The sequence below is a fragment of the Lepidochelys kempii genome, chromosome 2, assembly GCF_965140265.1.
Source record: "Lepidochelys kempii isolate rLepKem1 chromosome 2, rLepKem1.hap2, whole genome shotgun sequence".
NCBI lineage: Eukaryota > Metazoa > Chordata > Testudines > Cheloniidae > Lepidochelys > Lepidochelys kempii.
In genome coordinates this window covers 224420522-224444929 of record NC_133257.1, presented here as the reverse complement: position 1 = coordinate 224444929, position 24408 = coordinate 224420522, and the positions used below count along the sequence as shown (strand labels likewise).

The window sequence follows — 24408 nt, the reverse complement described above, 5'->3', positions numbered from 1 at the left end:
ATTTGAACGGCCGCCTGCAGCTCCCAGTGGCTGTGGTTCACCGCTCCCGGCCAATGGGAGCTGCGGGAAGCGGTGGCCAGGCCGCAGGTTGCCCACCACTGGAGTAGAGTGTGTACATTAAACTCCAAAAATATGGCCCTTTTTGGAGAATTGCTGCATACCTAAAAATGTGAGTAGCTGGAAAATACTCATTTTTGTCAGATTATTAGTAGTTCGTTAAGAAGGAAATATTTTCATTTTAGAATTTAAACTCAAATCAGACCTAGAACTAAAATCAAAAGCCATCTGAAATAACTGAAAAGCACTTGAACCTCAATGTCCCTCAGAGACCCATGCACAGAATGGGTCCTCTCCAGGCCGCTCTCTCCACCCCATGCACAGTGGGTCCTTCTCCCTCTTCTATGGATCCCACAAAGGCATTTGTACTGCAGATGTGAAAAGAGAAACTCAAGCAAGGTACGAGGGAAAATATACATAATTTAAGGAGGAAGATTTTTGCAGCCTGTGATCAGTAACGTAACTGCAAAGCAGTGTAAAAACTACATTCTGAAATCAGGCCACAGCTGAAAACTTTGCATGCTCTGGAAAGTTACCCACTTCCAGTCACAAGTGACTTGCCTCAGCTGTTGTGCAATTCTGAGTTCTCATTTTAAACGTAACATTTTTTGTACTTCTCCCTCTCCTCTCCCTTTAATAATATCTTTGTGTGGGTGAGTACAAGACACAGCATGGAAAGGACTTACTTCATATACAACCTGTTACTCTTGATCACAAATTACGCAGGTGTTCTAAGGAACATACAGTCTCCTCCTCATAGATAGAGCTAGAAAGCTGACTTCAACGTGGGGTAGGTATATGCTGGGTGACAGCCAGTCCTTAATTTGTGCCAGGGTTTAATCCCGGCACTTCTGGGCTTGCTGCGTCAGCTATTAAAGTATTGATTGAGCCCTGGCTCCTAATTGCTTAAGCCTCAGCACCTCTTTCATTACAAATTTAAGCACTGGTGACAGCCAAACTTACATTTGAGAGACACCGATCTGCCATCTTGATTTTCTCAGTTTTGTCTTTAACACCAACAGCACAAAATACTTTACCAATATGTATCCTTCTTCAAATGAAAAAGCATTGGGCCCGATTCTAAACGCACTTATAGTGGTGTAAATCAGGAGTTACCTCACTGAGATCATTGAAATTACATCAGTAGGAAACCAGTGAAAAAATCAGAATCAGGCCCAAAGGGTTGGAAGAGCTAGAGATTCTCAAGTGTGAACTTCGAGAGTTTCACCTAGCAAGTGGTTGCAGGTCAAGTGCAGTGGCTTGTTTCTGAAGAAGCCGCTGCAGATTTTCAGGTGCTGCAACGTCTTAATTTTACGCCAAGTTCATATTTAAAATGAAATAAATTAATAGAATAAATAAGGCCCAAAACCCAGGCCCTAAATGTGTGTGCAAGCAAGTCTCACAGAAGCCCACAGGAATTCTGCCTGAATTGGGGAGGCGGCACACTTTCCTGAAGATGCTCTCTGTTTTCTGATGGGGCATCTACCCCACAAATGGAAGATAGTGGGGGAATGAGCTATCTAGATGTTCAGTGGCATTCCAGGAGCACAAACAAAGAGGTGCTGAGAGACTCTGGTGATGTGCACCCTATAAAAACTTACGTAGGCTAGCATAGAAGAGACCCAAAACTTCTAGAAATGAGTCTGGAGGCCACTGGCTCCCCAGAAGACTGCTGACATCAAGATGGAGAATGATACTTGTAGGTACAGACAACCCATGAAAACAGAGAGGCATTCCTACTGGTTGGTAACAAAATCAGAAATCAGGTGAGCTTTCCTTGGTTTGAGTTTCATTACGAAAGGTTTGCAAAGCTCTTCCACCAGTATTTCCATTATCCAGAGATGGTGAACTTTCAGGTGCATGATTTGAACACAGAGGCTGGCCACCTGGATAAGGCCAGAATTGTAAAGGTTAATAATGCATTAATCTTGAGAAATATGGAGATGGAAGTAATGTAAATATATGTTCCCTTTGAGTGGTGACTTAAAAAGGAAGCATTACTAAAAAGGAAAGTGAACAGAAGTACCACGTGCAGTGCTACAAATAAACTATTGATATTCTCCCATTTAGATTCAATCAGTAAGTAAAAATACAGGAAAGAGCAGAAGAGAGATTTTAAATGGAAAAACAAAATCTCTTTTTCAGGCTGCCCTTAGGGGTAGACAAGGGGAAAATCTGTCCTGTGTGCTAACAACAGTTGCTTGCTGTTTTTCACTTATGTATCATACTTCAAAATTCCAGATGCCTCCAAGTTGAATGAAGGTGGCAATGTGCTTGAGCCTGCACCACTGAAGTCAAAGGGAGCTTTAACATTGACTTTAAAGGGTACAGGATCAAGCCCTATAAGCCTATGGGGTGAGTGAAGCCAGAAAGAAAAAAAAAGACTGTATTTTAAAGGGAAGGGAAGAGTATGCCTGACAAAAATTATGAGCAAGATGAGTGCAGAATTTATTTGCCCTCAGAGTACTCTCTAACCTAAGTAGTTCTCATCTGTTCCTGGAGCAGAGTTGCTTTATCATTTATCTTTTAACATTCTTTTTTTTTTTTTTTTTTAAATAGAAGAGCCTTGATAGGTTGAATGTCCTTCACTTATTCCCTAGTCAGATACGTCACTGTTTTCTTATCTGTGGACATCTGCTTCTCCAGAAGATTTGTAGGTTTATTTCACCAGGGCTTTTGGAGTAGCTATCTGAACTCAGTGAGCATGACAAAACTATGGCATTTTGAAAACTGCCCCAATTTTTGAACCAACTTCTGGAAGTGCATACACAATTGACCTTGGAAAATGGGAAAGGGTCCAAAAATGCACGGTCTCTGCTAAGAGTAGAAGCAGAAGCTTTACCCCTAGTTTGCACTAAAAGTTTTCCCCAACAATGTGATTAACTACATTTGTGTCATTCCCGCACCTCTCTACAAACACTGATTCAAATTACATTTACCTATTATGAGCCAGCAGTTTCGGGTCTGAATGTGCATCTAAACTGCAGGCGTCTGCATCTTTGTGTCACTCAAATGCAGCAAACAGAACTACTGATATGACCCATATGATTCAATCCAACTCTTCCTGCGAACACTAATTTCGCTTTCTATATTCCTTTCTTGCTCATATATGTATTTTATATCCTTTTCTGATTTGCACCCTCTAAAGTTGTTATGCCTCTTTGTAGTTCTTGCACATCTGTGATTTAAAGTTTTAAAGATATTACTTAAATTAAGGTGGATGGCTTAGAGCAGGGAGAGAACACTGAGAGTTCCTTCCTTTACAATTCACCCACACAGGAGACATTCAAAATTTGTCTGCAAAGTGCTAAGTGGAAGTGTGAGGAAGCCAGTACTGTGTGAAGCAACCCTGCCCCAAGGGGTATGTGATGAGTTCAGTCATGACCCTGTTTCCCAGACTTCCATCCATCAGGAAACTATCAAGCACTTGTGCTGTGGAAGCACTGACTAGGCTTTTTTAAAAGATGTGTGGTAGTAAGATCCACTGTACAACAGGTTCCCCAAGCATACCTTGAACAGCCGTAAGGCCCTCCCCCACAGCACTCCAGCGCTGGAGGTGTTCCCCACTCTTTACAGTCCCATGGCTCTCCACAGCCATAATTTACTTCTAAATTAGTGGACCTAGCAGACAAGATTCAAAATTACACATTGCACATTTGATTCACAGGTGGTTGTGTAAAAATTGGATTAAAGTGATAGTGATCTTTGATATCATATTTTTTAAAAGTGCATTGAATGTCTCTGGGTAAGTGTATTCCACAGCTGGGAGTGTGCTTCCCAGCGCAGGTAGACAGACATGCCCTAGCTCTGCTTGGACTAGTGTGCTAAAAATAGCAGTGTGGCAGCAATAGGCTCAAGCTACCCACCCAAGTACAGTCCCACATGAGTACCCAAGCTGCTAGCCTGAGCTGCTGCCTATGCTGCTGTGGTCATACTGCTATTTTTAGTGCACTAGCTTGAGTGGAGCTAGCATGTGTCTCTCCACCCACGCTGGGAGGCAGACGCCCAGCTGCAGTGTAACATCCTTTATGTCAACAAAAGGCCTAGCTCTGGCTTAGGGACAGTTCTTGCCCGGTACCATACATGATTTAGTCTTTAACTGTGTTTCTGGTGCTACACCAGCTACTACAACTGGAATAATAAATTTGTCTTGAACATGAAATACCCTCTCCTTTAACTTGTACAAAATCCCACTGGGCAAATCCAATCAAATCACAATTTCAGAGGTAGAGAACTATGGTTAATTTATTGTGGGTTCATGACTGCTTTTTCAATGCCAAGATGAAGCCCTGAAAGTTCATCAATTAATGGTAACTACATTTATAGGTCTAAAAATCAGTTGTTAACATGGACTTTGTCCTGAGATTTTTTTTAAAATCCTGGAATAGTTTGAATCCATGGATATATAATGGCTTTTCAAGTTTGAGGCATTAATTTAAATCCAATTCTGGCCTCACCAATTTAAAATATTTCTAATCAGATTGCTGTGATGGGAAACTTTTAGACAGAAAATATTTAGTGCCATTAGGTCAGTTTCTCATGGAATAAACTCTCCTTAACCAAATACATAACAGCCTACTCATAGCTATATCAGCTAAAAGTCTTTGCACACACTAACGATAGCATGAAGGAAATTAACTGTTACCTACCTGCAGTCTTTCTAAACCAAGACAGAGGCAAGTTAGTGAAACCAAATGGAAATATTATAAATTGGTGATCTCAGCATAAGACAGGTGCCTGGCAAATGAACATCCAAGCTCATCCTCTAGTTTTATTATTAAAATATTTTATTCATATCTTGCCAGCTCTGTGCTAGGCGCTTCAGACAGCTTAGCAGAAAAGGTATCTTTCCAAAAGAACTTGCAAGATGAATTCATAACTTAAAAATCACAGGAAGGGGCAACTGATACAAAGTAGTTTCCTAGTTCCATCATTGCACATTACATCATAAAACAGCGCATCAATTTGATTTAAATGTTGTCATGGCATTTTTGGAAATTCTGGAGCTGGGTAGCGCTAGGAACAAATGAACCATAGGACCTATTATGAAAAAAGTTGGGAAAACTCGCCTGTCATTTGTAATATTGGGGTAGGGTGGGAATCTGCAAGTTGCACTAGTGGTGAGATAGAATATTCACACTACTGAAAAAGGTCAAACAACCAAATTTGAAAGGATACATCAAGTAGAAAGAAAACAGTTTTACAAAACCAAAAAGGGCCAAATCCTGGGGAAAAGGAATTTGTTCTGAAAGAAAACATTACATAGCTGGGAAACACAATTGTCAGCACCAAATAATCAGGGTGTCTACACAGCTCGGCCATGGCTGCTACTACAGGGCATTGGGTACATGTTCTGAACTCTGTGGCTTGGGTTGGGTGACCTTCAGTGGCACCTACTGCACAAAGTTTCCTTCGCAGTTTTGCATCTGAAACAGGCTAAGTAAAACAAAAGCAAAAACTGACTGTAATAAAGACTGCTGATCAGAAAAGAATTTCTTAAAGGTGATTAGAACCCTTCAGACAAGAAAGGCAGTAGAATATCGTTTCAGCGCTTAATAGCAAACTATTATGTGAGTAGAGGTGAAATCTCAACTTGTACTTTTTCTCCAGCTGTGGAGACTGAACCTCAAAAGACATGAAAGTGAGTTAGATGGATGGCGTGAAAAAAATATTTCAATTTCTAGCAGCTGTCCTGGTTTACTGTGAATTAATAAACACCTACAGACAAAATTAAGATGCTTATTAAAGGTTGGTAAGTTTTTACAGCAATGATAATAGTGAAAATTGATATAGTTTTCAAAGGCCTATTAGAATTTAAACTAGATGCATTTTGTTCTAAATAATAAATTATCCAGTGTTGTTCGCTTCTGTTACTCAGACTACACAGGCAGGAATACTCATACAGATACACATTGACAAATGGCAGCACTATACCGTGGAATATCTTCTATAGGAAACTCTACCATATTAAACTCATTTATCCATTAGTAATTTTTCATTAAATTATCCTGTTTCATTGGTTCCTGGCCAAAACAAAGACAAAAGAAGTAAGTTTTTATTTTAAAAAGAAAAAAAACCTCAGTAGAAGGAATTCCTGATGCAGCTACTGCTCACAGAGCTATGGTTGTAATGCAATCTCTGACACACAGTATTTACATAAATGCCACATCACAAAACAGGTAGCTTGTTTCGCTTGCATTTTAATGGCGACATGCAGTGTGCTTCATTACTTTGGGCCATATTTTGCCCTGTCTACCTTCTTCCCCCAGCATCCTACCATAGGCTGAGCCCAATCCTTGTTCCTGGTAAGTCAGTGGCAAAATTCCATTAACTTTTGGCATTATGGTTCATATCATAGCATACACATTTCTCTCTGAACTACTTATATGGTGCTCATCACCATGGTATCTGAGCACCTCACAATTATTAATGTATTTATCCTCACAACACCCCTGTGAGATACAAATGTGCTATTATCCCCATTTAACACATGGGGGACTTAGGTACAGAGAGGCTAAGTGACTTGCCAACATTCACACAAGAATCTGGTGGTAGAATAGGGACTTAAACCCATGTCTCCCAAATTCTAAGCCAGGACCCTAACCACTGGACCAGGCTTGAACATGTTTGATTGGCTGCCCTCAGCCCCAAATTTCTCTTTTGAAAAAGAGGAAGGGAGGCACTTACAAGGAGGGCAGCAGAAAAACCCTTAAAAGAAGAAGGCATTACCATTTTTTTTCACATGCTATTTCAAGAGTGCTCTATGAGAAACTGGCATTATTTAACTATTAGTCAGTTTCTTTAATTCCATGTTCACCGTATCCCTTTAAAATGGTGACTGATAGAATATGAGTCCTGATCACATAAGAAACAACACCTCTGCTTTGGATGGCAAGTATGCTATTCAGAGGCTTTATGCAGATACTCTATCAGGCTTAGTGATTCTATGGTCATGCTTGTATGTCTGCATTCTTACAGCATCAGAGTACTATTCAACACTGCCAAGTGGGCCTAACTGAACAACCAAAAAAGTCAATGTTACTGTAAAGACTTGTTCCACCCACTTCTTTACGCGCTGAGTGAACTCAGACCATTTGGAAACAAAAAGTCATTTTATGTTGCTCAGTTGTTTATAATCAACACACATAATGTAGCCAATTATAGTGAGAACTTTATTTTTAACCATCTCTTTCAATTCTAAGGAAACTGAGTCATAACATAAACCTACTGCCCATAGTTCAATTTTAATCCACAAAAAAAGCTTCCTATATTTTATAATAGTGGGTCAAATCCTGTGCAATGTTCTAGGCTCTGAAGACCCTAATATAACAAAACTTCCATCATTCAATGACCCAGAAGGGGGCAGGCAGAGAGGAAGGAGAGGGGGACTCCACAATTCCAGCTCCCTCAGACCACATATGATAGTTTAGCTTTGTTTCTTTTCTAAAACTTTCTTTAGTGATTAAAGTATACCTGGGGGTTTGGCTGGTTCAGAGAACCAGAGCCAACGCTGGGCATAAGCAGACTAAGCGTTTATGGCCCCGAGCAGCTCAAGGGGGCCCCCTATTAATTATTAGTATGTGTTGCATGTGTAGGCGGCCCCCCCCAAATATTCCTGCTTGGGCCCCCAATGAGCTAGCACCGGCATGCAGAGAACTGATAATCATCAGTCCTGTCTGTATATACTGTTATTCTGGGAGTTACAAAATGAGGCTGTTAAACATAGCCCTGCAAATTCTGAGCGTGCAAGCAGTGTACACTTTGAAGAAAGGCTGTATAGTTGTTATTTCTGTGTTGTAGTTTCTTATTTGGGGAGCTGTTGCAAGCAACAGCAGCTCTCTGCCTTAATCTTTCTAACCATAGTCAACTCTTGGTGCAGGGTTGCTTCCTGGGAACTAAGCATTGGTGTTTGGGCTGAGATTCCTGAAAATGAGGCCTGCTGCATACTGTTTGTGACCACCTCTGTTCCAGATATATATAGTGTAAACAAACAAGCGACACTGTGAAAATACTCTCATTCTCTGATTTCTCCTTTAGGGGGAAATTCTACTACTGTTGGGCAGATGGGCGACCCTGTAGATAGACTGATTGATGTCAATTTCACTGTGAAATAGATTATGAAAGAAAAATCAATACAGCTCTCTCTTATTTGTGGCCATCTGTCTGTACATGTGTCTGTGTGTGAGACTTCAGTGGGGTTCACTGGGATGTAAGGTCAGGGCAGAATTAGGGGACAGAAGGGTTGGGGGAAGAGAGAGAAGTCAGTGATTTGTGTTTCCTAATTTATTTCTCAATAAGAATGAGACCATGAAATTTTGATCCAGGGTCTGAATGGAAATACGGTCCTTCATGGATGTGGTTTACAATTTCAAAATATTGGACATGCTGAGGATTCATGTAGGTAGATAAACACTATTTTAATAAAAGTTCAGAGAGAACAAGGGATTGCCTGGATATGCATGTCCTGCATATCACTGGCTGAGGAGGGACGTTTGAAGCAAAGCAGTTATTGTCAGGGTTTCAGTATACTGACATTTCCTTTTGAGAAAAGAGCAGGAAAAAAACTAGCTCTTAGGGAGCCCAAGATTTTATAGATCCCAAGCCAAGCCTCAGTCATGATAACCAACATGCTGTCAAAGAATGTACTTGATCAGACCTTGTATCATTAATAGAGACAGTCATCACCAAATGTAACAAGTAAGAAATGTGACAGCAGATTGGAAAAAAAACAGGCTGACAAAAGGATCTCTATCACTGAGCTTGACTCCACCTGCCTATTGGGAACATGGGCCAGTAAGACGATGGGCATGCTCCACTGGGGGCCAATATCCTGGAGTCGCACAGTGTCAGCTGTTCCTTCCTCAGAGATGAGATTCTGGGAATGTGGGTTCTGAGACCACAGCCACAGGAGGAGGAAGGCGTGATCTTGTCTTTCCTTTCTCTTACCTTGGCTGATAGAAAGGAAGGCGGGTTCAGAGTTAGAGTTCAGCCCAGGCTTGGGAGATTCAGGTTCAAGTCCCTGTTTTGCTACAGCTTTCCTTTGTGACTTTGGTCAGGTCACTTCGTCTCTCTGTGTATGCCTCAGTCCCTCACCTGTAAAATGGGATCATAGCACTTCCCTACTTCACCAGGATGTCGTTAGCTGCTTAAATACTATGTAATAGAGGCCACATAAGTACCTAAGAAAGGTGGTGGCCACCAATATATATATGTGAAAGGGAATTTTTTTTAAAGGGGTGATTTTGGCTTCACCCTGATGTCCAACAGCCTGTGACCCATCTTTGCCTAATGGCCCCAGTGCCAAGAAACAATGCCCTCAATGACTTTCAACAGCTGACTCTTTGCACTGAACACAAACTATTATTTCAACAAGTTTTGTTTCTAAACAGGTCAGAAGGCCAGCTGCAAGTACTATGTTTTATTAGACTAAGCTGACTACTAAACAGAGACGTGATAGTAAAAGCACTGGATGAGTTATCACCCTTCCTACAGTGTTCTACCGTAAACAGCCTAAAACACTGCAACTAGAAGTATTGTTCCTAGTGCACCTGAGGGCATTACAGTAGTATTTTTAACAGGCATATAGACACCAAAAAAAGCTTGACTATAACTTTGAATTGTCTTAAAAATGGAACTGTTCTTAACATGGTCTGATGTGATTTGAATAATGGGGTTTCCAACAACTTGCTATTTTTTAGCTTAGGGCAGGTAATAACTTTGGCCTAGTATAAACATCTCCCCCTAAGCTGTATGCATGCAGAAGAGTCTCATGCATGGATCATGCCCTGAGGATGAAATATATATGAGGGTGTATGTGGGTATATGCACATAAACAGCACCATCCTGTGGACCCTGCAAAGGACATTAGAGCTATGGTCTGTGCAGGGGACGGAGAAGAACACTGGCCAGGAAGGGGGGAGCAGTGGTTGAGTGTGGGGTGTACATCTGTCATGTGGATGGCCTCAGCCCCCTGTGGTTCCCAAGGATTTGCCATCTTTGGGTGCACAATATCCTGTGAAATAGTCCACAGCATGACTATGTGGGAGAAATGCTACCTGGGATCCTTATGGAGATTTTCTCCCCTCCTATGGATTTTAATGATTTGGGACACTGAAAGGATCTGCATGGAGAATCATATTCTACCTACTGCAATAACAAGTATTTTTTACTCCTTCCATGGGCTTATATCTAATGGCCAAACACTGTAGTTGTTAATCAGGTAAAATGCATATTGACTCCCAAGACTGGCCCTACCACTGGAATGAGCACAGTGGTTGAAAAGATCCCAGACTCTAGAGAGAAGCTGGATCAAAACAGTAGCGCAGTGCCTGTGGAAAAAGATATTGCCATGAATATCTACATAGCATCAAATTCCACATTACTTTCTCCAGGCACTTTGAGCTCTTCTGGTTTAGACAGATATTTACTTGGTACAGAGTGGTAAAAAGTTTCAGAGATGTGTTATGTTTTGCTCAGCTGTCCTTAAATGCTGTCAAAGTCCTGCTATCTCCTGGTCCTTTATGGATCTGTTTTATTTTCCACTTCTCTGGATTCAGATTTACTGATATTTTTTAAATATAAAGATCATCTAAGAGCTCTGGTAAACACACATGGAGAGCTGCCAGTGCAAAGCTCTTGCAAGGGAAAGAAGTAAACAGGAGACAGATTTATTCTATATATTTCTGAGCTATAACATACATTTTTTATGGCTGATGAATGGTAGGAAATTATTATATTTTTTCTGGAAAATTCAATACAGAAAATTCAATAAAAACTGTCTAGATCAAATTCTCTGACCAGATACTTGACTGTGAAAAGCACCTGGAAGCTTAACAATGTAAGCCAAAGTTAAAATCAAGTCTTTCTCTCTTTTCTTTCAAGGGTGTTTGTGTGAAGCAGGAAAGGATCCTGACTACCAATCTGGAGTTTAAATACATTTTGTGGAGGTTTCTTGTAAAACAGAAACAGGGCCGGCCCACAACATTTTGGCACCTGAGGCGGGGAGCTCAAATGACACCCCCATGCTCCCTCGCTTGGGCCAAAACTTTGAAAGGTCTCAATTCTGCCTTCTCTCTGTTCTTCTCCTCTCATGGTACTGCTCTGCTACCTACCCCAATAAAAGAAAACTAACATGCCTTGTTCAAAAATTTTAAGTAACACTTAACTTTAAAACGCCTGAACAGCAAATGTTACTTTTCTTGTCTGCATAGTAAACAGTGGCATTTTTATCTGTTTGAATAATCAAAGTGGTGCTTTCCGTGCCTTCTTGGTTGCAAAGGTTGCTTCCTGCTGAAGGTCCAGTCTGGGCCAGCTCATGCTCTGTTGAGATGGTTGCAAGGCTGACCAGCCTCTCCTGTGTCATTGTGGAGCGTAGATGTATTTTTATTATCTTCAGCTTGGAGAAGTTGCATTCTCCACTGGCACCTGTTACAGGAAGTGTTAGAAGTATGCGCAGAGCAACAAAAGCATTTGGAAAGAGGGTGGTCATCTTATTTGTGCACATATATTCCAGAACAGCCTTTGGAGTTGATCCTGCTGAAATGTATCTTGAAAGGGCTTTCAGTTCACCACCTAAATCACTCGCATCAATATCGCGCATGTCATCATGTGTCAACATTGTCTCTAGTGCCCTGCATTGCTGGTGTAGGTCTTCTTCAGGTATAGTGAGGAATTTTAGAATAGCATACAACATCCCAAATATACTGCTGTGTTCCTTGAGCTGCATGAAACGTTCTTCAACTGACTGTATTGCACAATCTGGCACCTGGTTAAAGAATTCAACTTTGAATTGTTGTTTGGGGTCTCCTATGGGATTATCTCGTGCCTCATAATCAAAATGTCTTCTTCTTCAGTGACTCTTGTATTCTTGAATGGGTGGGAAAATAGCCTCAGTGTGAAGTTCCTCTGCCAACTTTTGTGCACTCTTCAGAACGTTTTGAAATCCCTCATCTGACTGGTAAGACTGTAGGTATGACTTTGCTTTGTCCAGTTGTTCCATTGCTCCAGATATATCAAGGTCAACACCTTGGAGTCTCTTGCTTACAACATTTATTTCAAACAGTATGTCATGCCACAACACTAAGCCACACAGAGATTTGAAGTTATGTATGTTTCTGGTGATTCCATTTCCCTCTGCCACTGTTCTCCCACAAACAGTTCCTGTCATAGCATTATCCTCCATAATGGCGACTATGGCATCATCTATCTTCCCAATTTGGTGTTTGATAGGCTTTATCACCTCCACTTGACTTTCCCATTGTGTGGCACTCGGTGGTTTCAGTGTCAGAGAGGATGTTCCCAGGTGTTGCTTCAAAATTTGCCATTGATAAGTTGATGCAGAGAAAAATACATAGATACTTTGAATTACATTAAAAAATTCAGCAGCCTCACTAGAAGCTGATGCTGCATCACAACCACCAAGTTCAATGAATGAGAACTGCATGGGACAAAAAAAACTTGAGGGTTTAACTCTCGGATCTGTGTCTGCACTGCTCCATTCTTTCCTCTTTGTTGGCACCATTATTGTAGCCCTGACCTCTCATGTCAGCTATCGCAATTCCCGTATCTTCCAGTTTTTTAAGAAGCACATTTGTCATACCAGCTCCTGTAGTATCATCAATGTCAATAAATTCTAGAAAATGCTCTCTGACAGTCACCATTGCAGGGACATTTTCACTAGGTTCTGCTGGTGTTACAAAACGCACCATTAAAGTCATTTGTTCCATATGGCTGATGTCAGGTGTGCAGTCCAGAATAACAGAGTAATATCTTGCAGACTTCAGATCTGCCACAATCTTCTGTTTGACTTTTGTTGCCAGTAACTGTATGATCTCATTTTGAATTGTTTTTCCAAGGTAGTGGTGTGTGTACATTTCTTGTGTGGTGACTCTTCTTAGATGTACAGCATCAAACTCGGCCATCAGCTCCACATTTTAAGGAAGTTTCCATTGTTTGGCACATACAGCTGATCTGAAGTGCCACGCAGTGCTAGGTTTTGGATAGCAAGCATTCTCACAATGGCAATGAGCCTTTTCAGTTGCTGCTTTCTGTTATTCCCTCTCACCTTTTCTCCTACCTGCCTGTTATGTCTTTTGTGTCCTCCTTCCTCCAGCACAGCACTCCACTATCTCTGTGCATCTAGAGCAGAGAGAATACATATGCACCAGCAGTAGACACAATTTTCTATACTCTGGGTCCTAGTGGCATCCCTCCCACAGTCTGGCACCTGGGGTGGCTGCCTCAGTTTGCTTCATGGTAAGGCCAGCTCTGAACAGAAAAGTAAATATACATGTTTTGTTCCATTAAGGACCAAACACAAATCCTACAGGGCTTCCCTCAGCCAAAGTCCAAAGATATATAGAGAGGCTCTTTTTCGTCAAGTTACGGAGAGGGAAGAAGTGCAGTAAAATGGCCTATAGTTCTCTCAGTTTTAGCCTTCTTCCTGCAGTTCATATGCTGGTTTTCGAACCCCACTCTGGCAGTTTTTCACTGCTCGGCAAAGCAACCAGAAAATCCCTTTCACAAGGGGAATCCCAGGAGGCACAGAACTTGCTACCGCTCCTCTCAGCCTAGGGCCTGCAACTGAGAAATAGGGGTGCGATCAAAGAACCTCTGCACTGTAGCTGTTTTTCTTACAGCCATTTGCAGCTGGGTATAAATTAGAGCAGTCTTCAGGCTGCCGTGATTTATGCTGGGACTAAGCTTGTTCCTGACTAGCACCAGAATACAGGGTACTACAAAGGTGGCATACAACCTTCTTTGCCCTTCCCCTGTCCCGAGCTGCATCAAGCACAGGTCAGAATCTGGGACCCTGACTTTTGGTATTAGACTCATCTCCCAATAACACATCCCCATTAGAACGTTAATGTACTAATTACCTTCAAATATTTGAGTCCAGGGCAGACATCTGTGCTCACAGGGAGAGGGTTCACTCCTTCTCCACTGACTTCTGGCCAGCAGCCATCCACCCTGTCACAGGCTGGAATGATTTTTTTCCTCTGACCATTACTTTTTTAAAAAGTGAAGGTCAGGTTAGACTATTTTGAAGTCAGACTAGATCTATTTCTTTTCTGCTTCCTAAAGATCAATAGGAAATTTTCCAGGTTTGCTAAGCTCAAGCAGATGCAGTGTTCAAGGCTAGTATCAATGCCTGCTGCTTGGCCTTCATCCCTCAGGAGTCCACAATCCCACCCTAGATTGTTGCCTTTCTTTGAAAGTGGGAAGGATGTCTCCAGTCGTCTCTGGCAGCCTACCAGCATCCCGTGGTCATTGACCTTTTCTTGCCCATGGCAAGTCAGGTTCCCCTCCCTCGCGGCTTCTTTCTGACTCACCGCAAAGGTTGTTCCCCCAACTTAAAGCAGAAGCACCCAGTGGGAGAACTGCTGCTGGCCATACCTGGTTCAAATGACAGAAATAGCACCTCTTAACGGGGGATTGGACATCTGGGGAAAAAGGGAATCCCAAGACCATCCTTCTTTTCTTTCCTCTTTTTTTAAGACCAAGATTGGTCATTTACCCCCTTTGACTTTTCCCCTCTACTCTCCAAATATCAGGGGTTCCATCAACTATTTAAAACAAAAGGCGCACATCGACTTTGTGTTTAGGTGTCTAATTTCTGGGAATTTGGCACTGGACTGCCAGTGGAAATCTACCCCAAACTCTATTTACTAGACAATGAGGACATCAGGTTGGCATTTTTTTTGAGCCTTCTTATTTTCACTGGGAAAATCATCATTGCATTAGCCACCACAATACTATACTTGTGTTTAACAATCCAGTTCAACTCTGCACTCACATAGCTTCTAGTGGTCCCCCACCCCCACCCCGTCCAGGTTTTGTTTTGTTTTTTGTTATGGTTAGTGACAGTTTTTGGTTTCTATGGTTTATCAACGGTTTCCCTTACCCACAGCATTTATTCCTCTGAATGAAAGTCTGGCACGATTGGAAGCTGGAAGGAAAACCACAACTGAATGGCCAGGCACTCACTTAACACTTATCTCTAACCACAGGCTGATACGGTTACTGGATTTGACTAACGGCTATCAATCAGCCCAACTGTAGACACTTGAGAAGATATCAGCCTGCAAAGCCTAGCAGGAGAATGTAAGCTAAACAGCAGCACTATGTATTTTACATAGGGCCTATCTACTTGAATGACAACATCACTGTCTTGAGACCTCTTACCTCTTTTTTTCTGCTTGATAATCCTCAGATTTACTCTGATTGTCCACCCTTCCTTCCCTTCATTAATGTGCATATGTCCTGTATCCAGAGTCAGTGAGAGTTTTGCCACTGATTTAGGATTGAGCGGAAAACATTGTTTGTCAACATATTAGAACAACATGGACCAGTGCACACTTCTGCCTTTCCTTTGTCTGTTAGTAGAGCTTCAATCAAGATGTCACTGTTAACCTGTCAGACTGGGAAAACAAAGGGTTAAATTAGTGGCCTGAGTTCAGCCAGTCTTGATTATACGAATCCAAGAGTCCAGTAGAAATTCTGAAAAGAAAAATCTCTCTGATAGACTGGCCACTTGTCTAGGGAGGAAGAAAAATCCTGTTTCATTAGGTCTGGTTTGGAAAAACCATCAGCCTCCCACACATCCATATGAACATGAATGGCAGAGGAATAAAGGAGAAAAAGTGCAGAGTACAGAAGTCCTCAGTGCTGACTGGATCTTTCCAAGGGATGAAATCTGCTCCCAGTACAGTTGCTCTGGTCTGTGTTGAACTTTTATGGCACTTGCACTTAAATCATTCTTGTAACAAAGCAAGATAATTTCCAAAAATGGCAAAAACTCACTCTGGCCAAAACTGTATCAAACCTTGGTTCAAAGGTTGCAAATTGAGCTGCGGAGCTGTTACAACTGTAAGCAGCACTGTCCACCTTAATTTTTTAAAAACAAACAGAAGATTTGTTTTTAAGTTTTCCTGCCACCAATACCAAACAGATAAGTGGATACTTGCTAAATAGGTTTTTGTGCTCTTGGTCCAGTAGATACGCTGGTTTAAATGTCACTGTAAAACACAAGATAATATGATTTCAAATTTGGTGTTTGAAACTCGTTGCATAATAAAGATACCAGTTTTCTCTTACATCTCATTTAAGGGGCCTGCCACTTTACAGGGAAATCCATAGGTATGAGCAGTGTTCATATGTCGTATATCTTTGCATGGCTATTTTTTTACCCTCTCTCCTCAATATCCAGTCAGAGATGTCTCCCTTTTTCCTTATTTTCTCTTATCCTTTCAATTCTTGCTGTCTCCGCTCCTTTTACCTTTTCTGATATTTATAGTTTTGAAAAGCATCTGATGACCCTGTTCTCTCTCTGCTTCAGGGTGGCATTTCAGAAATCTGTCCAAGCAGCAGTGGGGGCCTAGAAAGATACGTTTTAGGGTATGAGCTGCAAAGAGACGAAGAGCTGACTATGCAGAGAGATACAGGAAGGCTGTAAATAAACTGAAATACTCCAGCAGCTCCACATCTACAGTGCAGTGCCCACCAAGATAGGGAGGAATCAGTGACTAGATATTCTCAAGCACAGGGATGCATCTGACTAAAGAACTAGCATGGGTCTGAAATGAGACCATACTGAATAAAGGACTCCAGAGATGTTACTACTGACACGTGTCAAAGATTAAAAAAGGAACATGGGCTCCACTCATCCCACTCTTCTGTTACCAACAAAAATCAGACTAAATCCAGGCCTCATTGAAGTAACTGCGCCACTCACTCTGACTTCAGCGTGGCCAGGAGTTAATCCATAATGTGTGTACATAAGAAGAAATGGTAAGGGGAGCTCAATGAAGAATGATTCACAGTACAGCACACCAAGTACTACCAATAAACACCATGGCATAAAGACCAAGGGTGAAATCCTGCCCCATTGAAGTCAATGCGAGTTTTACCATTGAGTTCACTGAGGTCAGGATTTCACCCCAAGCGTGTTACAGGTACACCTCTGTCCTCTCCTCCCTTCTGGGTCTGCACTGAGTGCAGGTCAGCTACACCACAGACTCTTCAACCACCTTCTTCACCCTTCACTGAAGCACTTGTTCTAGGGTAGCAATAAGCATCGTATTGATAAAGGTGAGCTGGTGTTAAGGTGCATGGTACTTTGTTGCGAGTGATATGCTACATGATGCTTTACTGTTGACAACAGACTTTACAGAAACTTATCCACTTCTGCAACCACAGCAAAATTTTGTATAATTTCAGTTGGAATGATGAAAAAAAGTTTTCTAACTGATGACAGGCTGTTCCTCATATAACTTGCCATTTAGATCACCTGCGTCAGGCCGGGCACAAAGTTTTGTGTATATCCTTGAATCCGAGCCAATGGGGAAGTGCCTTGCAAAACATAAAAAACCTCTACTATTGATCTATGATTAAGGCTGATTCAGCAGAAAGTTATATTTCAGTCACACAAATCTGAAATAAGACCTATACTCTGGCTAATCCAAGCATAACCAGTCTGTTGCAGCCTTTGGGTCACTGTAAGCACTATGAGCCAGATTCTGATAGCCTTGCTTCTGGTAGTATCCTATTCCCAGAACAGTTCTAATGAAGTCAATGGGACTATTTGTGGAGTAGGATAGCCTTACTCATATTGAGTAGTATCTTATATCACAAATAGTCCCATTGACTTTTTTGAAATTATTCTGGGAATGAGACAACACTCAACATGAGTAAGGCTATCAGAATCTTATCTGATATAAAGAGAACATCAGAATAGCAGTTAGAAATTATAGAAGTTTAAAAATATTTTCAAGTGAAAGCAAAGGAGAATGGCGGAAGGAATGGAAAATAAATCTCTCGTGATTTGCCAAAAGAAAAGGATGGCTGGAACGCTGGACCAACAGGTAAACTTAAAAAAAACCAAAACCAACTCTCCTTCTCTCACCCCCTCAATGCCAGATGAAAAGCAGATGGGTAGTGAGCTAACTTCATTTATTTTTCAGCAGCATTAGCTGCTACACTTATTGAACGTTTTGGAAATAATCCATGGGAGTTTGCAAAATTTTACAGTTTATTGCCACCACGTTCACAGTAGAATACAGTCTCTTTTGCAATTTATTAAGGATGTTAAAAAGACAACATATATCATACAAAGGTTATTGCAAAATTGACTCAATGCAACAATCCATAAAGAAGATATTCAATGCTATTCACTGTAGTTTAATGACAGTGAAGCCTTAAATTGGGTTTATGACATATGTTGGGCTCCTGCATGTTCAAATATCATTATCTGTAAGTCATAATGTTACTAATTGAACAACGTAGCACATATACACTTGGCAGATTCCTGACACACACAGTTTTTGACTGTCTCCCAGATTTAGGACTGAGAATGTCAAAATGACCCTGTCTTTGGCAGGGACAACAGAACGCCTGGTTGTATCAAACTCTGCTTGAAATCAAATCTTATTTCTGCTAAAAATCTGCCATTTTTTACCCTTAATCCAACATTTGAATTTGCACAATTGTTCCTAATTCAATTGATCATGTTAGATTTGTGGATTTGGAAAGTGAATGCTGTGTTATAAAAAATGAAAATTTAATTTATAGGGTTCACACAAGGCAATTTTATAGGGTTTATACAAGGCAATATTTCATCTAGGGAAGTACTGTAAAATAGATGACAAAAAATTTTTTTGAGCAGATCATAAAGCGTTCTCTGTTTGGTTGTCATGTTTTACTGTCATTATCAATGCAAAAATGAAATTTTTTTTTATGCTGCAAGTGAAATCTTGGAAAAGTCAGTGTCATTGTGAACCTTCTATGGAATAAAATTTAGTATCTGAAAGTTTGCAATGGAGGACTTAACTGAAACTCCTAAAATCCACATTCTCATTTTCTGATCTCATTTATGAGTCACACACAGAGGGTGGAGTGTAGTAAATCTACTCTGGCCATTTGACTAGGCAATAAGCCCAAGAACAAATATATTTCAATGTGTTAACATTAATAAACAGTGAAATCCCAAAATCCTTTTGCAAGGCTTCAGTTAGCATTCTGAACTTCATATATCGCAAATTCATCTTTGTCAAGAAGTATTGCTATCGCATGGTTGTTTCTAGAGGCCATGGTTACTGTGGCTACACCTTTGTAATTTGTAAAAAAATGGACTATTCATTTTTAAGCTCAAAGGTGAGCCATTTTCCTTTAGATTTTCATATTCATTTATTTAAAAGGTACATCATTTTATTTCACAGTAGCTGTTCCAAAATGGTGTATGAGGTTTCTCTAGGCATGTCACCATAGACTGTATAGTAAGACCATATAATTCCTGCAGTAGTTTCTGGTTTTCATCCAAAATGCATTATATGGGATAATAAGATCAAGTAAGTATAATACTCAAGAGAATACTGAAAAAAGAACAAGGAGTACTTGTGGCACCTTAGAGACTAACAAATTTATTTGGGCATAAGCTTTCGTGGGCGAAAACCCACTTCATCAGATGCACGGAGTGGAAAATACAGTAGGAAGATATATGTATACAGAGAACATTTAAAAATGGGGGTTGCCAACACTGATAGTTAATTTAACAGAATCAGCCAAAAATAAGTCTTATTTCTGACTACATTTAAGTTTTACTACCTACATTACCCTAGACATTGTCAAAACAGTTTATTCTTCAAAAAGTCCCACCTCAGTCTGTTTCTAGAAATTGACATTACAGTGACTTTCCAGATCTCAAGTATGCCAAGAGATGACTACAAGCAAACATCTGGAACTCAAAAAGCACAAACTCCAGAAGTAAGATGGCTATGTCGTATTGAAGGCTATGTCTTTCCTTCCTTAAAACAAATTATTTCCAGAACCCTACAATATACACCTCTATCAATAGACCCTTCAGCCCCTATTTATCTATATCTCAGCCATCTGGATTCAGGTGTTATGTTCTTGTTTCAGTGTTCACATGTGCTTTTGTAAAAGAAAACAACGTTTTAAAAAGGGCTGTGGGAGACTCACAAAAAACATCCAAGATGGAAGTCACAACCCTGAGTTATATATAATGGGCTTTTGTAATTCCAACTGTAAATAAAACATGCCTCCAATTTTCTACTGCATACAGTGTTACAATATATAGTACTGTATATTTCTGCATAATTTCCACATTAAAAATAATGATGACAAAACAGTATTTCTTACTTTCGACGGAACATTTCTGCAAATATGCAGCCAACACTCCAGAGATCAACTGGTGTTGCATAGCTGGATTGAAGCAAAACTTCAGGAGCTCGGTACCACAGAGTGACAACCTGTAAAACAAAGAGGAACATATTAGGAGAAATATTCAATTGCAGAAATACCAACTAGTGTGTGGGGTTGCCCAGTGACCCAGATTGCCTTAAGCTTGTATGGTCTCACACACTAAGGATGGTCAGGTTTGGTCACTGCTTAGATGACAGTCCTCTAAAGAAAATCCAGGTGCTGCCAGAAGTGGTGTGGAGGAGTCAATAGGTGGGATTATTCCTTCTGAATCGTGGTATTTGAAGGCACTGTACACTAATTTAAAGGATGAGTCAAAAAACCTAGTCCCAACTCACTTATGGCCATTAAAGCTTCCATGGCATGTTCTGCAGAAGTAGAGATATTAAGATCTCTCCCCCCTTGCCCCTGCTTGCCCCTTGCCCATCAAAAAAAAAAAAAAAAAAAAAGAAGCAACAAGCTACAAGCTAAAAACTAACCAACAAGAAACTCACAAGCCAATTAAGCCAAAAACAAGCCCGATTTCTGCACTTTTTTTGCGGGTTTGGCATGTCTGCTTGGTTCCTCTCCTACGCCTCAGTACAGTTAGAATCCAGCCCTAAAGAAATAGGATCTTCAGCTGAAGGACAACACTGTATTGGTAGTATGCTGTAGTTATAAACCACAGACAACATTATAAAGAGGGAACAAGGGTCTTATAATTATTGCATTAATTTTGAGATACAAAAATACATGTGTTGGAAAGTGCAGTGTTTCTCTAGGCTCATGAAACTGAAATTTAAAAAGATACAGAAAAAGAAATAATTGCAAAGTAAAAGATAGAAATAGCTTTAAAATACATGTTATTTAAAATGGTCAGTGCTGAATTTAAAGACCAGTACTCAGAAACATATGACAAAGGTGGGTTTTTTAAATAACAACAATATAATTGTCCTCTTGGCAGAAATAACAATGCAAGTAATCAGCTGAATTTGCTGCTGAGAGCCAGCTGAAACAAAAGCAAATACAACATTTATTACAATCATTACATGCCCTGACAGCATCTGGAGGTGTGGAATGGATAGAGGAGGGAAGTTCAAGGATATTTACACAAGTGTCATATTTGCTAAAAGTTCTTTTACATGCTTTGATCTCTATTTATAAAATTTATTTTTGAAACAGTTCAATAACTTAGTGCAAAATAAAGCTGAGCTGAGCCAACTTTGACTTCAAGATACATGCTATGTAAACTGGCACAGCAACAGAAGAAGGCATAATGTAATCCCTTCATTTTCTCTGATTGGTTGGTGTCAAATAGGGATGCTTTTCTAATATATGTACAGGGGAAGGTAACTCTCCCTCAGAAGTTCATTCCAATGAACTTTAATTTGAGGTCAGGATGCCATTATGAACACCACTGATAAAGGCTGCCCAGGGAATATGCTGAATCAGGTGGAGTTCCTTTTTCAATATTTTGTTTAACGATATTAATGTATTTCTCAATGTTTGGTCTGTACGTATGTTCTCTTAGGGCCTTTGGGGAGAAACCCATGGGATAGGAAAAATTACTTTAAAAAATTTGGAGATTTCTAGGATCATGGATTTCCACATATTCTTTTTTTTCAGATGTGGGGGCAGCCGCCTAACAGAAGGGGAAGAGCAGCATCAACTGAAGACCTATAGGAGAAACAGAACCAAATCTTGCAGATTCTGAACTTGAGATCCAAGTGGGCCTCCCCACACAAAATGAAGGAAAGTTATTTACCCTTCATAACTGTCGTTCTTCAATTTCACTGTGGGTACACATGCACTCCATGAGACCACAGAATTCTAGCAAGTAGCGTCCACTGGGCCATACCTACACCTTTGTTCTCCTTTTGCTCTGTGCTAAGAGTATAAGGGGTGTTGCTGCCCCACACCTCTCCAGTTCCCCCTCTTACCATGAATCAGAGAGGATCTGAAGCAGAGAGGAAGGAGGGTGAGTAGTGGAATACAGATTGGGATCACACATCTCAAAGAACTCCAGTTACAAAGGGTATGTATGTTTCCTTTCTTCTTCAATTGCTGATCCTGATGTGTATTCTGCTGTGGGTCACTGACAAGCAGTACTCATAGAGGAGGAGGGTGTGAGGATGCAGGCAGTATGGTTGCTTGTAAAACCACTATTCCAAATAATACATCAGCGGAGGAGGATTGGACTCAAGGCACAATGCCTTGTGAATGTGTGGATGGAACTTGTTGCTGCCTTGCTAATATCAAGCAGAGATACTTCTTGGAATGCTGCTACTGGGGCTGTCTGTACTCTTGCAGAATGAGCCTATACTCCATGTGGGGAAGGAACGTGTGCCAGCTAATAAAACAGGATACAGCCAGAGATCCACTTGGAGATCCTCTGGGAGGAAACAGCTTGTTCTGCTTTGGCAAGAAACAGCCCAGGTGACTTTCTGATATCTTTTGTTCTCTGTAGAATAAAATGCCAAAGCTCATCTCATATGGCAGGAATGAAATCTCTTCTCTAAGCTGGAAGCATGGGGCTTTGGGAAGAACACAGCTAAGTGGATAGTCTGGTTTATGTGAAATTCCGATACTACTTTAGGGGGTGAATTTTGGATGGAGCCGTTGCGAAACCTTGTCTTTACGAAATATAGTGCAAGGAAGGTGTGCCATTAGGGCCCCCGGTTCACCTACCCATTCATCCGAGGTGATGGCAATGAGGAAAACAACCTTCATAGACAGGTAAAGCATCAAACAGGTAGGCAGGGCTTCAAAAAGTGGTGTGGATTTTTCACACCCCAGAGCAACATAGCTGGGTTGACCTAAATTTTAGTGTGAACCTGGTCTTGGATTCCTGGCACATCACTATAGCAGTCACCATGGATCTTTAAGCAGTACTGGCAGCATCGACTGCAGCTTCTAATAAGGGTCTTGCCACTAAACTTCCCTCATCAATAAGACCTCAAACTTGAGCCCTATCCTTCTTCTTCAGGTGCTGGGTCCTTATGTGTATTCCACTATTGATACACATGCACTTCATCTACCTGAGACTGGAGAATTCTAGCAAGTAGTATCCATTGGTCTGCACCTGCATCCTGCTCTCCTCATGCTCCTTGCTGAGGGTATAAGGGGCGGTGCAGGCTGACATATTTCCTGTTCCTTCTGACCACCGTCTGGCCTGAGAAGAGTTCCAAATCCCCTCAGAGGAGGTCTAGGCCTCCAACACAAGCTACTGGATAGCCCAGAGCCTACAGATTCCAGCTGAATAGCACTCCGAATCAATGAGGCCATGCTGAAACCAGGAAGAACTGTGTGGCACATGTCAGTTAAGGAAGAACTGTGCCCCTACTACTATGACAGCAAAAAAGCAGTACTTTGTCCCGGCTAAGGGAGTGGAGTTGTTCTTCCATGCTGCACCCAACTCCACAGTCATGCAAGCAGCCATGGAAAAGTCCAGACAACAATACCCACGGGCCACCTGGCTGGATCAGGAGGCCAAGAGTTTAGACCTTATGGAAGAAAGGTGTTTGCTGCCACCAGTCTCTAATTTAGAATTTCCAACTTCTGGGCCCTCTTGGCAAAATATGATTTTTTGATTTATTCTAAGTTCCTGGACTTTTAAAGACATTACCCCCGAACTGGGTGTTTTCCATTCCATGATTCCATTGGCTCCCGCAGTGTGACAGTGAACTGCTCTGGGGCAGGGTAAAGGATTGAATGCTGGTCAGACCAGCACTAACCTCCGTGACAATTTACCCCATAACTGCAGTTCCTTTCCCAGGGAAGCATGCCACATACAGCAGCTGCTCCCTTCCTGCTGGCCACACACCTCAATTTGTAGCAGAGAGTGAATGTGAATTGTACACTTAGAGGGGACGCTGCTATTTACAGAGGACTGGGAAAGCATGTAGAATGGGAACTGCTCCTTCCACATGACCACTGCCTGGCCCACTTCCTTGAAACTTTGCTCCCCTCTGTGTGGCACACACACACGAGTATATGTGTATGTGTCTGTATATCTAGCTACCTCGAGAGAGGGGGCATCTGGTTCTTAATAATTTGGGAATTTAAACAATTATACACTGTAAAAAAAGGCATGCAAGTTTATTTCTGACAAATATCGGATTGCTTCAGACTGAGAGGGGAACTTGTTTGCCTTGGGCT

At 41.1% G+C, this 24408-nt stretch overlaps 1 protein-coding gene across 7 annotated transcripts in view; it reads right to left on the bottom strand.

Moving 5' to 3' along the window:
- The window catches only part of CDK6 (cyclin dependent kinase 6), a 202860-nt gene that overhangs the window by 34189 nt on the left and 144263 nt on the right, over positions 1–24408 (bottom strand). For 6 of the 7 annotated variants that reach the window (XM_073333954.1, XM_073333957.1, XM_073333958.1 and 3 more), the window contains one exon: positions 20212–20321. The exons of the other annotated variant lie outside the window; for it this stretch is intronic. In XM_073333954.1, the coding sequence (XP_073190055.1) occupies positions 20212–20321 (110 nt within the window). The remainder of the gene's footprint in view (positions 1–20211; positions 20322–24408) is intronic. 7 annotated transcript variants of the gene reach the window in all.